This window comes from Alligator mississippiensis, chromosome 4 (assembly GCF_030867095.1).
Source record: "Alligator mississippiensis isolate rAllMis1 chromosome 4, rAllMis1, whole genome shotgun sequence".
In the NCBI taxonomy this organism is placed as follows: Eukaryota; Metazoa; Chordata; order Crocodylia; family Alligatoridae; genus Alligator; species Alligator mississippiensis.
The window spans coordinates 65003704-65018533 of NC_081827.1; the positions used below are offsets into that span (position 1 = coordinate 65003704).

The 14830-nt window shown below is 40.5% G+C and overlaps 1 protein-coding gene across 2 annotated transcripts in view; it reads left to right on the forward strand.

Moving 5' to 3' along the window:
- Positions 1-14830, forward strand: part of MON2 (MON2 homolog, regulator of endosome-to-Golgi trafficking) — a 140879-nt gene that overhangs the window by 105488 nt on the left and 20561 nt on the right. For both annotated transcript variants that reach the window (XM_006260497.4, XM_014595901.3), the window contains one exon: positions 3428-3618. In XM_006260497.4, coding sequence (XP_006260559.1) covers positions 3428-3618 — 191 coding nt within the window. The remainder of the gene's footprint in view (positions 1-3427; positions 3619-14830) is intronic.

Here is a 14830-nt window from a genome sequence, read left to right on the forward strand (position 1 = left end):
CCAAGGTTTAAGCAGTAGGTAATTTTGATGCCTTTGCTACTGACTAGCACTTGAAAAGGCTGAGAATCTGGTAGCTAGAGTATGTGGCAGCTTAAGCTTGCAACAGAAATGAGCAAAAGTTAAAATGGAAAAAATGTGATCCTGAAACATCCTTCAAAACCTATATATGTTTACTGAAACGGTGAAATTTGACTTTCTATAGTGCTGTGTCACTTACTTGCTGAAAATCAGGTCTCTGATTTTAGTTCTTAAATATTACCTGAAAAATTGAAGATCTTGAAAACTTTAGCCCTAGCATTTGCACTCATGAATTGTGTAATTTATTTGATATGACCTTCATTTCTAGATATTTTCAGCTGGCTGTAAGTTTCTCAAGTATGTATGAGATGGATATAGTGATCTTTAATTGGTGGCTGCTGTTTTTTTACATTAATAGGTGATTTTATTTATAATCTATTGTAAACAGAATGTATAGATCTCCAAATTAGGATAATATTTCTTTAATGTTGTTCTACTAGAGACATCTGAGTGAAATTTGTGCTAATATGTGTGTTGTATCTGGTGTTACCAATTATTTCAATGGGAGAAAAATGCTGCCACTTCAAAGATACCTTACGTTGATGATGAATCTCCCTTCCTGCAACTATAAATCCAGTGGATTTGTGGATAAATCTGGAATTGTGCAAGCACGCTTATAAGAAACTAGTTCATGAAAGACTTTGTTTGTCCCAGCGTTGTGCTGTCTGTATGTTTCCAAGTTACTATAGACTTGGTCTTCAGGATTTTTCAACTATATTCTTCAGCAGAGTGGGATTCCTGTTTAGCTAGGGAGGGCTTCTCTAACTTTGCACTCTTTCAATACCTTTCTCTCTTCTATCTCTTCATTATCTCATTACTTGTTTATTTTTCTACTTACTAGGATTAGCAAATGTGACATGAAAGTAAATGAAAAATACTCTCTCTTTTATTTTATTTTGCAGGTTAATCCTTTTCCTTAATAGTTTTAGTCTTTAAAATATCACTTGTTCTTATATTTATTAGGTTCCTTGTAATGATTCCTTGTAAGGATTATGTGCACATGGTTTATTTTTTATATTATTTGTTATGAGAAGTATAAATATCAAGTTGTTTTTATTCCCAACTTTGAAAGTATTCCACTTTGGCAGCTTCCTTTGAATAGGGCTGGTCTCTTCAACGGGCTTAGTAAATGGTAATTTTAGGCAGCTCCTGGAGCTCTTAACCTGCAGCCAATCCAGGGGTTAACACCTTTAAGTGGCTTAAAGCACTCATGTAGCTCAGTTATGCCACTCCAGGACAAGATCCAACTCTGTTCCACAAACATGCTCTTGTTCCATTAAGGTGTTGCCACTCTTGATGGCTGTGCCACTCGAGTTGAAGTCCTCCAGTATCCCAGGATGAAGTTGTCCCTCCCCCAGATGGTGTTTCTTTGTGTAGCTGGAGATGGTAACTGCTTGAGGCAGGTTGGGCCTGGCAGGAAGTGACTGGGGGGAGGGAGAGCGGTGAGGCATGGAAAATCATAGCTGGTGCCACCAGGATGCTGCTGCATGGCCCAGAACTAGAGAAAAAGAAGAGTGCTGCATGGGTGCGGGCTCTGGTACTGGTTCTGCTCTCCGGCCCAGCAAGGCACTGACAACTCCATCGCTGCCCAGCCTAAGAGTATTGTGCCATACTGTCCCAGTGGTTTCCTCCCACAGCACCATGCCATGGCTGCTGGGAGCATTTAGCAGCCCCAATGGCAGAGGAAATGGACGAGAAGGTACTGCCTCATCATAGTGAGCCATTAGCTTACTACCCATGCCCAGCTCGGGGGGGGGGGGGGGGGGAGAGGGTAAGTGATATTGCTGGGCGGAAACCAGTGGGGCAGTGTGGTGCAGTGCTCCAGGGCCAGGCAGCAATGGAGTCATTAGTGCCTTGCTGGGCCAGGCAGCAGAGTAGGTACCATGCTGTGGCTGGTGGGAGTATTTAGTAGCCCCAGCGGCAGCAGGGTGTGGCAGGAGGGGGCTGAGGATGGGAGGGTGCTACCTTGTTGCAGCAGGCCACCAGCATGCTCTCCATGCTGGGCTTTAGGAGAGGCAAGTGATACTGATAGTTACACGGCCCCCCACTTCCCAATCTCTCTCACCCCTGCTCATATAGCAGGGATAGAAGCCTGTCCTGGCTCACCAGCCCTGCTCACCAGGCCTGTAGTGGCATGTCACAGCTGTGCAGATGAGAAACTATCAGAAAAGATCTTTTGCCTTAAGATGTGACTGCTCCAAATTCCAAGCTAGCGCTAGGCCGAACAATGGCTTATAGTGTAAGATGTAACAAGGTCCTAAAGTCTTCCTTCTCATGATGATGAACTCTGTCTCAGTCTATCTGCATAAGTTGTGGAAACCCATTTGTCAGGATTAGGGGTGACCAGCAGATGATAATTAGGGCACTGAGAAAATTGTGACACGTGCACGAGTAAAGTATCATTTTCATGGAATATTCATGGAACAACTATTGATCTTGACAAGTTCCGTGAATATTGTGAAAAACGATACTTTACCTGCACACGTGTAGCAGGCATCGAGGGGTGGGGAGAAAATATTATTTGGGGGTGGCTGAGCCCTACCTGACCCTGCCCCTCACTCACACGGGGCTGTTGTGGAGCCAGCATGCGCTGCAACTGTAAGTGGCGGCAGAGGAGCAGCTGCACACCACTGGGCACTGAGAGATGGTGGTGCCATAGTGCTGTTGCTGGCCTCCATGAAAAGTTTTGGGGGGCTAATGGGCCTGTTAGCCCTGGCCTTCCTCTGCCTATGGCAGGCAGGCGCTTACTGTCCATTCCTCCGCCGCCCTCCCCACAACAGCTCTCAAACCCTGACCCTCCAAGTCTTTCCCCCGCCCCATACACTTACCTTCATGTGGCTGCATCTTGACCATGCCTCCAGCAGCTGCTTGCAGGCTGGAATGCTGTGAAAGCCCAGGTTTCCTGTTGTAGGCTGGAACACTACCAGTCTGCAAAGGGAAACCTGTGCTTTCATGTGTTTTTTTTTCTGGCACAGGCTCATAACGCTTAAATCGTGGTGTGGGGCTAATTTCTCGGTGTCCACAAAATTGCTATTTTTCTCAGGGCCCTAATGGTAATATAGGGAGAAAAATAAACAGATCATTTTCCAATGTAATTAGAATAGATTCTTACTTTCAACAATGTATTCGGTTAATCAGGTCTTTACTTTAACCAGGTTATATGCCATGAATCATCATTGTAATTAGATCAAAAAGAGAGCATCTGAAATCCCAGCAATAACTGGAGAAAAGTATTACCATCTTCGGTGTAAAATGTCCTGTAGAGGTGTTGTATAGATATGCTATCATAAATCTCTCTCTTAGTTTTCTTCAAGGAAGAATAACCGTTAGTTGAACTTTCTCTTCCCAGACATTGAGGATACCTCTAAGTCTGAAGTATTCCTGTCCATCTGAAAGCACATGGAAGCTGGCAGTATCTTCTCTTCTTAAAGTTCTTTCTATTGGACTACCAGTTGCAAGGCAGCATGCATCTTCTGGAAAATTTGACAGTATGTGGCCAGAACTAGCTAACACTTTTGAAGACTTTTTGTTCACCAAAAGGTAAATACAAGTTTATTTTTTTTAAAATGTAGTAATGTTTTCTGACTAAGCTGTTTTTTCTATAGTTAGGTATGAATATCCAACATGAGAAAACTAGTGAAAAAAGTGTTATCTTTAGAGATTTTTGGTAAGTGCAAGTGTTTGGAATAATTTGTATCCTCACTTTTTTTAAGAGTGTAACGAATTTTCAGAGGAGGGCCACCCACTTGGTGGGAGGGCAGCAAGACAGGCCCTATGAGGAGAGACTGAGGGACCTGAACCTGTTCAGCCTCAGCAAGACGAGGCTGAGGGGGGACCCGGTGGCTGCCTACAATCTCATCAGGGGAGATCACCAGCAAATTGCTGGAGCCCTTTTCCTCCCCAGCACTGCCTGGGGTGACAGTAACCTAACCTGATGGAGAATAGGTTTAGGTTAGAGATGAGAAGGCAATATTTTACAGTTAGGTTGGCCAAAATCTGGAACCAACTTCCCAGGGAAGTGGTCCTCGCCCCTACCTTGGGCAAATTCAAGAGGAGGTTGGATGATCACCTGTCTGGGGTCTTGTGAACCCAGCATCCATTCCTGCCTGTGGCAGGGGTTCAGGCTAGATGATCTGTTCAGGTCCCTCCTGACCCTAGCTACTATGAATAAAAGTAAGTAATATCCCTTGTTCAGATGATGACATAATAGCAAGCAGTAGCTAAGCTGAATTTGAAAGACAAGTTAATTGGAAAGCAAGTGAGGGCATGAATGCATATGCTTACCTTGTTATAAACAAAAACTAAACCACATCAGTGTACCCTTCTTCCACTGAGGACTAAGCCAGAACAAGTTTACTCTGCTGGAAGGTAAAGCGCGCACACCCTGGCATTTACCATGGAACAGATAACACACTAAACTCCTACTTTCCTTTACCTTACAGTGACTTATTTAGTTAAGCTCCTTCCATGACCTCAGTTTAGTGTTTGCACAAAACCATTATTGTCCTAAAACTTGTTCAAAAAGAAAAGAAAGAAAATACTTTATAACAGTGTTTTTGGTTATTTTATTTAAGCATTTTTTCACTTGTATGTACTCTTCTAAATTCCATTGTAAATCTTATATTTGCTTTCCACTCAGTGTGAGTGGAAATGTGTGGAAACGATTTAATTTAGAAAGTTGTTAAGAATCTTGTTATAATATATAAATATATTTTATGATCTAATCGCTCAAAACAAGCATGGTACTTTTAATTTCAGTATCAAAATTATTGGTAAAAAGAATACTTTTTTTTTCTGTAAAAACTGACCACTCATGAGAACTCAAAAAAGCATAGCCTCAAGTGGATGCTGAGAGGCAGACAAATTCTTGATGCACATGCCTTTAGTGAACATGTCTACCTTAGTAGGGGGACACTTCACTTCATTAATGGATCACAAGATGTTTGTCCTGCCATTAAACTTCCTACCTCTGCTTGTGTGTTGTCTGCTTGGAAGCTGTTATATAAGATGGATTTGAAACTTTTTTAAAAAAGTTTATAAAGACTGGGGGGGGAAAGTGACTTACACTACCCATACAGATTTTAATTAGTTTGACAGCAAAATCATTGCATTGACTCTTAACAAGAAAATCATTGAAATAACTTTATCATTTGGATTTCCTACTTTTATTTCTAGTGGGACTTATATCTAGGGCAGGGGCGGGAATTATTTTGGGCGGAGGACCGCTTACTGGCAAGCCATCGAGGGCCGCATGATAGGCAGCCAGGGCAGATAAATATTAATTTTCTAAATTTTTTTAGGGGCCCCATGGGCCGGATAGAACAGCCTGGTGAGCGGCATCTGGCCCCCAGGCCATATTTTGCCCACCCCTGATCTAGCAAAAGCAGACAAATGCAACCTTAACATTCATTTTTCTTTTGGTCTCTAGTAAGCCTATCAAAAACATCCTTTTAATAAACAAACTCCAATGCAGTTTCATCAGTACTGATATGGAATACTTCACTGGGGGGATAGCAACAACTCCCTCCCCCCCCCCCCCCAAACATTAAAGTATTATTAAACATCTACAAAAGAGAGGGAAGTAGAAAAGTTTTGTAGGTACTTTTATGACCTAGACTAGCTATGGTCACAGTTTAGCAGCTCCCATTCATAAATTTGAGAGCTCATTCTCCAGTTGAAAATTCTCTCAAAATAATTCCTTTTCATCTACTAGACTCTTGGGCAAATAATTGTTTTAGCTGATGGATCAAATTTTTACTGCTTATTTTCATTAGAAGGAAGAATATGACATGCCCGTGAATCCATATTTTTCTTTATTGAAATGAGAGCCCAGTGTCATATCACACGGAAATACCATCCTAACATGTCACTTGGCAAAGATTATTGCTTCTGGTATTACTTCCAAGTGATATATTTGGTTCTCAATAGCTTCTTCAGCATGGTTGACCTGCCATGCATGGAAGAATGTTCAGTGTTTAAAAGAAGAGAAAGACATAATTCACAAATATGTTTGTGATCCTCTGTAAATTTTTCACTGTTTTTTTTTCTTGCCTACTGTAAATAATCTTTTTAAAATAATTTTTTCAAATAAAATTGTTTACAAGATCTTTATTTTCCCATCATTATGTGACTTCTTTCCATTATTTAAAAGCCTCAAGGTTCTAAGTAGGGATGCGAATGGTTAAATGTTTATTCATATATTGATAAATTAACCAATAATGCCTTATTACTTAGCATTTAGTGTGAGGTGGGAAAGTGGGGAAAGGGAAGTGGCATGGTGCCCCTGAAGGCAGCAGGGCAGGCAGGCAGGAGGGAGGGAGGAGCAAAGTGGGGAAGGGTACCTAGTACAGCAGGGGAACAGCAAGGGGCCTGATCCTTCTTGGGGCAGTGCAGCTCTGGCCATTTCCTTGGCATCTGCTCCAAGGTTGCCCATGCACCCACTTCTAGCAGTGAGCTGGCCCCCAATGTAGCTGCTTACAGCTTCCCAGCTGCCTGCCACAGCTGACTCAGGCTCTGGGCAGGCCCCTGCCACCTGTCATGGAGCCTGGGATGCTTGCAGCAGTGACGGGAAGGCTGCAGGCAGCTGCAGTGGGGTCTATGGAGCTCTGGCCCAGCTCATTGCTTGTGGTGGGTGCCTTGGGGCAGACAGTGGGGAAGGGGCCAGGGCTGTGATGCTACAGAAAGGATTGGGTCCCTTATTGGCTCAGTTCTTCGCCATCCCAAGCCAACTGTGGACCCTGGTGCAGCCCCCAGGCAGCCACATGCCAGCAGTAGCAGTGGGCAAGAGGCTTTCCTAGCCCACTGGTGCACAGCTGCCCAGAGGCCAGGGCTGGTTGCAGGCAGCAGCATCAAACCTTGCCACAGCCCTGTAAAGCCACAGGCAGCAGCAGCCCATGTGGGGCTTTCCCAGCCTGCTGCTGCTGCTGCCTAGAAAAGAAGTACAGGAAGTAGTTGAAAGGATCAGTAGGTATGTATGACTGGAAAGGACTTTTGTATCATAGTCTAGTTCACTGCTATAATAGGCAATGATGTGATTACAATTGCATTTGTAAACTGATTTTCCTGCATGCTAAAACTGGCTAGGTTGTCAGCCCTGTAACTCTGGTTGGAAGACTGTTCTAGAATTTTACTGCTCTGAAGCATACAAACTTTTTTATTTACAGGCCAGCATATTTATAGCCAGTTTATACATTTCCTGTTATGTCAATATTGTCCTTTAAATAGTGTTTTTTCCTCCTTTGTGCATACCCTCTGAAGTATTTATAATATCAGTCGTATCCTTTCTCACCTTTTTGTTTTGCTAGGATAAACAAAACAAAGTTTTTTAGTCTTCTTTCATAGTATGACAGACTCTTCTTTACTCTGAGCATCCTAACTGCCCTTTTCTCTTAACCTATTCCATTTTGTATTCATCGTTCTTGAGCAAAGATATCATCACAGTGTTCTGCAGTTGCACTGATACTTCCTTGTCTCTGCTGAAAGACTTGCCTGATGCATCCTAGAATTACACTTGCCTTTTACATAACTGCATTGTATTAATGGCACAGTCATACTGTAATAGACTAATGAAATGAAGTCCTTCTACTCAGTCATTTCAGCTGATCTCCCACTTGATAGTTCAAATTCTTATTACTCCCTAAATGCCCAACCTTGTTTTTTGTACTGTTGAATATTGTTCAATTTCTGTTACTCCACTCTTCAAGGTAACTGAGTTCTTCCTACGTGAAATCCCAACATATAGGTACTACTTTTGCTACATGATACAAATGCAACTTAAGTTTATCAAAAATCTATTAGACCTGTGATTTCATGCATTGATTCACTCTGAATTTTAGGATGGAAATGATAAGATTCTCTTGTATTTCTCCTTCCAAGCTTGAGTGTGCTCAGCTCTTTGATTTTTTGCTTCGACCTTATGTAGACATTTCTATTTCCATTTGTTCCTTCTTGTTATCCATCATTATCCTTATTTTGAGCATCATCGTTCTTATTGAAAACTAAGGCAAAGTATAGTCATCATTTAGTTTTTGGTCAAAACCTAGATCAACTTTAATCTCTAACCTTCTGGATTTAGCAGCCCACTTCTTTCATTATCTTCCTTTTGTATAAAGCTGAAGAGCCTTTTCCTACTTGTTTTAATATTTTGTTCAGTGTGTAGATCTGTCAGTTCTTGGTTCATCCCTACTCTTAACCTCTAACAGTTTTCTTGCTGATCAATACTACTTCCCACTTCTTCTAGGCAGGCTGCTTCTTTCTGAAACAGGAAGGTGGTTATTCATCAGACTTTGTCTGGAATACTTGCCTACATTTTTCCCTGGTTTGAGATGCAAATTCCAATAAATATTGTGTCTTTGACTTAAAAAGAAACCCTCAGGCCTTCTCCAAGATCTCCTCAGTCCAGTTGACTAATTCCTTCCCTGTGTTTATCAAAAGTTTGCCCAACTGAAATAGAAACTTTGTTACATACTTCCTTTTGTTTATCTTTCCATTTAAATTAGATTAAATCAGCTCATGTTCATATGATCCAAGGTTATTTATATAATCAGGTTTTCTGTAATGTCCCCTTTGTCTGCCTAAAGCAAGTATACAATACTGTCACTCCTCACTTGTTCAGTGACAGTCACATCTATGAATAATGGGGCCCTACCATTTAAAATGTGACTAACTTACCTAGGAAGTTAGTCTCCTTTATGACTGTGTGTCTGTTCTTTATTTCTAAGGGCCTTTTCAGGAAGAGAAACAATGGTTAATTGATTATTTGCAAATTAATAAAGCTAAATGGAAAAAAGTGATATATTTTAATTTAAAAAACCCTTACAAATAACACCTAAAATGATAACTACCTATAGGCACAATTTTTTCAGGCAGCTATTTTGAAGTCTGCTGTTGCAGGAGCCTGCTGGGCTTCCCTTGGGTCCTGCTGCTGCTGGTTCCTGTCATTTTTTTACAGGAACCAAAGACAGATAAATATTTATTTTCTAAATTTTAGGGGCCCTGGAGGCCAGATAGAATGGCCTCACGGGCCAGATTTTGCCCATCCCTGGCCTAGCTCCATCCTCTTTCTAACCCCCGTTCAGGTAGTTGACGACTGCCATTAAGTCTCCTCCCAGTCTCCTCTTCTGTAGACTAAATAAACCCATTTCCCCCAGTCTTTCCTCATAAGTCATGTCCCCAAGCCCCCTCAGTTTTTGTTGCCCTCAGCATTGTCATCAAGTTGACTCATGCTGTATGTTGCCACCAGTAAAAGATCCTGACCAGTCAGCCTCTTTTAGGCTCCTCCAGGTAGAGGAGCTTAAGCTACATAGCTATATTCAGTAAAGGATGGTTTCACTGTCCTGCTAAAACTCTATTCACAAGCTTGTCACTGGACCTGGCACAAGATAAAGCTTTGAAGAAACACATTTAACTTGTACCATTAACTAGGAGGAGACTCAAAGTAGATTTGCAGATTGGAAAATCTAACTCTTTTTCTGTTTTGGAATGCTCTTAATTGCTTAATTGTTGCAGATTTTATAGATTCTAATTGTAGTACAGTCAACTTGCTACATTTTTGTTCTCTTTAAAAATAATTGTTAATTTTAGAAAGTTCATCTTTTGACTGTTTTGTGTACTTGCTGTATTTCCCTTGAAAATATTTCAACAAAGGAAATGGTGTTATGTATAGATAGATATAGATATCTATCTATCTATCTATCTATCTATCTATCTATCTATCTATCTATCTATGAATATGAGGGGGAGGGGTGTATATATGTATATGTAAATACACTTGTCTGGAACAAGTATTTTGTAAAAACAACCTGTTGAGTTTGCAGTAATTGGCTATGCACGTGTCAATATTGAGACTTCCAGGGGATGGAGTGCAAAGATGCTCTTTAGAGAGAATTTGTTAGGACTTTCTCATCTTTGAGCCAGCTAGCTAGCTCGGTGACTGGTATTTGACAAGTTCTTTTCAAGGACGTGAACTCTGATACGTATTTGATGCAATCAGAGTTAAGTAGTGGCATTTTTGGAAACAAGTTTTGACTTAACTTTTTGAGCCATGACTGCAGATACCTTTGGGAATCCAAGAGGATATTGCCAGCCTTCTGCTGACTGGCAGGTCATGACACTTGCTTTTGACATCCTGCAGCAGTTAGAAAAGATAAGTCTTGGCACAATTTTGAGCCTCTAAGGTGCACACTGGCTGTTTCCCCTGTAGAGTGACAGCAAAGCTATAGGGCTTAGCCAGACATGTTTTTAATCCTACAAAGTTTGTAGCTGTACCTCACCCCCCAATCTCCATGGCAGACAGGCCATATCCATCTGATGCCACAGGGGCATTAGATGGAGGTAGCTGCAAGGGGAGAGTTTCTGTGTACCCCCATACTCCCCATAGGTGCCCTGGCATTACAGCCCTGGCTGCTGCCCTGGGACTCGGACTCTGTCTGTGTCCCCTTCTAATTTCTGCCCCTGTCCATTGCTATTCCCTGCTCATACCCCCTTCACTGCACATGAAGCGGGGCTTGTGTGGGGCAGGGGCAGCTCTTGTCCTGTCTGTAGTCCTACAGGAACATGAGCTCTTCCTGTGGTTTCTGTAGGGCAAGGGACAGGTCAAATAAGTATCTTTGCCTTCAGGAACTGGAGTGGTTCTAAAGTCCTGCAGCAAGAACAGTGGCTTTTGCCAGTGCCCTAGCTGTGGAGGTGGAATTACTCCTTGTGGCCTACGAGGAGTTCCAGCTGTGCTGCCTTGACAGACCCCTTTGCTGTCTGGTCCTGCCAGTCAGCAGATCAGTGAGATATGGGAGGGTGCCCTTGTCAGCTCACTGCAGGGCAAGCTATCAGATAGCCAGCCTCGTTGGAGGTGGAAGGGGAAATATGAATATTAATAGACTAGAATACCTGCTCACATCAAGTTTGTCATAGCATAGGAAGGTTTTCCACCATAAAAGTTGCTCTTTTAAACAGCAACTTTCTGTTGTGGATCTGCCATTTTTGGATTGATCCTTTTTCAATGGGACTAAAAGCCCAAGCTGATAACACAGTAGATAAAGTCTGACAAAAGTAACATCTGTCTAAATGCTTGTTCATTTACCTTGCTCCCTAATTAAGCTAGTGTCCAGTATCCCACCTTCATTCTTTACATTCTAGGCTTCTCTTTTCTACTAGTGTTTCTAGCATTAGACTCTAGATCAGTGGTGCTCAACCCGTCCAGCCCAGTGGGTCAGATGAGTGGTGCAGGGCCAGTCCATGCTGACCTAGCCTTGCATGTTATGTTTGACTGTGGAGTGATCCTGTGCGCTAGCTTGACTCTCCATTCCAGTGTGATTCGGCAGATGGGGCCATGTTACATGGCAGGAATAGCGTGCTTTCAGTTGTTGTTGCCTTCAAGGTTGGTTACATTTGTTACTCTGGGTATGTCTGCATTGGTTCCATGCTGTTCTTGAGGCTGCTGCCAAAATGCAAGCCTTGCCCACTCATTCCCATGCTGCATGTTTCAAACATGGGAATGCAGCATACACAAATGTGACTGGTGGATTGGATAAAATCTTTTCATCCCGTGGGCCATAGGTTGCTGACCTCTGAGGTAGCAGGATTAACTGCCTATCTACCTCGCATAGGAATTTCCTGATTACCAGTTGGGCATATAGTGGGCACATTATATGCAGTTCAGAGTGTACAGTTTTTACATATATTCTTAAATGTAATAGAAAATCATGTCACTATTTGGTAAATGATTGATGTGTGTTGCAAGACTCCGTGTCTGATCTTCACACATCTTTTAGAAACAGCCATGCTAAATAAGAACATTTTAGAAAGTTAAAGCAGCAAATTAGAGAGTATATTGTTGTTGTTGTACCTCTGTAATGTTTAGTATGGGATCTATTTGATGCTGTTATTCATCCAGTCCCTAGAGTACCACGATTTTTTTTAGAGGCAAGCATTTGTAGCACTGGCAAACAGCAATAGTTATTCTCATTTTTTACTTTTTTTTTTTTTTTTTTTGTCCTCAGTTTACCTTCGGGTAAGAAAATGCGCATCATAGTTCAGAATGTATTGCACTTAATCTGCACTTTTATTGGGATTTAAAGTTTCTGGAATGTGTAGAATTTGAAATGATTTTTTTAATAATTTGCAATAAAATTCCTAGCTTTCTAGTAAGATTTTTCCTTACCTTTCCTTGTCCTTTGACCTTGATGGGATGCCATTTAGTCATTCTTAATACTTTGTTCCTTAAACACATCCCTTCACTGGTATGATATACTGTGGGTACATGTTGGCTGTTTGTAACAGCAGTAGTACTAGTACAAGAAAGTGTGTTATAAACCCATCTGTGCAATTTATTGAACTTTTTTTTAATTCCAGAAGTAGTTCTAATAATAGAAGGTTTATAATGATAGTTTCAGGTTCCATACATGCTGAAAAACATGATCTTTCCTGAAGATTTTGCAGTTTAAAAAGTTGTGTGTCTAATTTATGTCATGAAACAAATTGATTTTTTGCTTTGAGATTTTAAAAACTCTCAAAGTTTGAAGAAGAAATATCAGTATATTTTGTGAAACAGAGGAAACGCAATTAGCTTTTAAAATCAGTGATTCTTTTGACACGGGGCAAGTTGCAAGTAGTTTATTTGAAACTACCTTATTATAGCTGCCATTTTTTATTTTACTTTTTTGCTTGAAGCGGTTCATAGCTGTTTATGGTGAAGATTCTATTATTTATTTATATTAGTCATGTCAAGGAAGAATTGCATTCCTGTTGTGCTGGACAGTGTACAAATGAATGTTTCCTGTTTTGCTTGCAGTTTGTTCCATAATTTGTAGGTACATATTTAATACATTATGTAAATTGTATGTTAATTCCCTGAATACATTTCCCAGAAACAATTATGTTAATTTTTAATTTTTTTTAATGGCTTTTTTAAAATGCCAGGGGGATGGATATTTTTCTCAACCCCCATGGTGATGCTTTCAACTTCATATTTTTGAGCTAAACAAAAAATGACAGCTGTATTAGCTTTCTCCAACCCCCCCCTCCCTGATACTGAATTTCACCAATTCAGTGAATTAAAGTTTGGGGTAGGGGTATTTAATATTTTGTATTGTTTTTAGTAGGATGCAAACAAGATTAAAATGTACTACTTTTGGAAACAAGTGTATTTCTTTTATATTTAAACATGCAGTTAAGCATATTTATTTCTTATTTTTCCTCTTAGTTATTCATCTAGAATTGCTTTAGCTTTTCTGGTTTTTATGAGACTGTCAAAAAATATACAATGCTAAATAACAATGAAGGACCACAACAATTTAGATGTAGATAAAAACAACAGAAAAAGAATGCCACTTAAAATGATGTATTTTGACTATTTCAAATATATTTTAAATGACATATAGATTACCTTTTCTCTCCTGTTTCCATGATTTTCTTCCACCATGATGATGATTCTATGTCTCTATGTTTACTAAAGATATTGGCATATTATAGAAAATATAAATTCTCTATATTATTCCACCTCTTCGTTTCTTATGCTTTTGAGAAATTACAAGTCGGGTTGATTTTTCATGTCCTTTAACTCATCCCATTTTAAGCTTGTGTTGTTAAGAGCAAACTATAGCTGTCATTTCTTTGATGTAAACAAAGATACCCAATCAGTTCCATTTGCAGAAGATCAGCAGTTTTGGCTGTTCCGTAGTAGGCCAAATTTGTGACCTTGATATGAAGGTCTACATATTGTTGTTTGCAGTCCACAGAACTTCAAGAACTTTAAAATTTCCACCCAGTAATTGATCCATTCCCATTGGCAGCGCTTACTGATATAATTAGACTCCTTCCCATTATCCTTAACTCAGATTTATCCCTGCATCCTTTTGTTTCTAACTAAAATGAACTTCTGACAAACCACAGCTGCCAATCCAGAGGTTTACTAAATACAGAAGCAGTACAGCCAAGTAAGGAAATTCATGAGAAAACTCTAAATGTTTGGCTCAAGAAGACAGAGGACCACGAAGCCAAGCTGGGATCTGTTTAACGTAAAACTTCTTGAAGTTCATTTCTCAGTTAGAAACAAAAGGATACAGGGATAAATCTGAGTTAAGGATAATGGGAAGGAGTCTAATTATATCAGTGAGCTCTGCCAATGGGATCAATTACTGGGTGGAAATTTTAGTTGTTAATAATAATAATGCTGCAAAGACAGGGGAGAGAGCAGCAAAAATGATTGAGCCTGGGAAGCAACACTTATGAGAAAAGGCAGAAAGAGCTAGGGTTATTTAGTTTGGAGAAGAGAAGACTGAGGGTGATTTGATAACAGTCTTCAAATATGTGAAGGACCGTAATAGAGAGGATGGAGATGGGGTTATTTTGGACGAGGAGCAATGGCGTCAAACTGCAGCACATAAAATATAGGTTAGCGATTAGGAGAAATTGTCTGACTGAGGGTAGTCAAGCTTTGGAACAGGCTACCTAAAAAAGTTATGGAATCTCCATCTTTGGAAATTTCCAAGCACAGGTTAGACAGGCACTTGGTTGGGAGGGTATAGTCAGAGGCTGGACTAGATATCTGTGTGAGGTCCCTTTCAGCCCTATTTTCATATGATCCTGTGATCCAATATTTCTCTTCTATGAAAGCCAAATTATTCATTCCCACCATATGTTGATTGATATTTTTCTTTTTAGTAGCAATTAAAGGAGGATGTTAAACTGCTACTAACATTGAACATTTATAAGCCAGGATATCTTTATGACTTGCGTCTATGAGTTGTAGAAGAGCTAA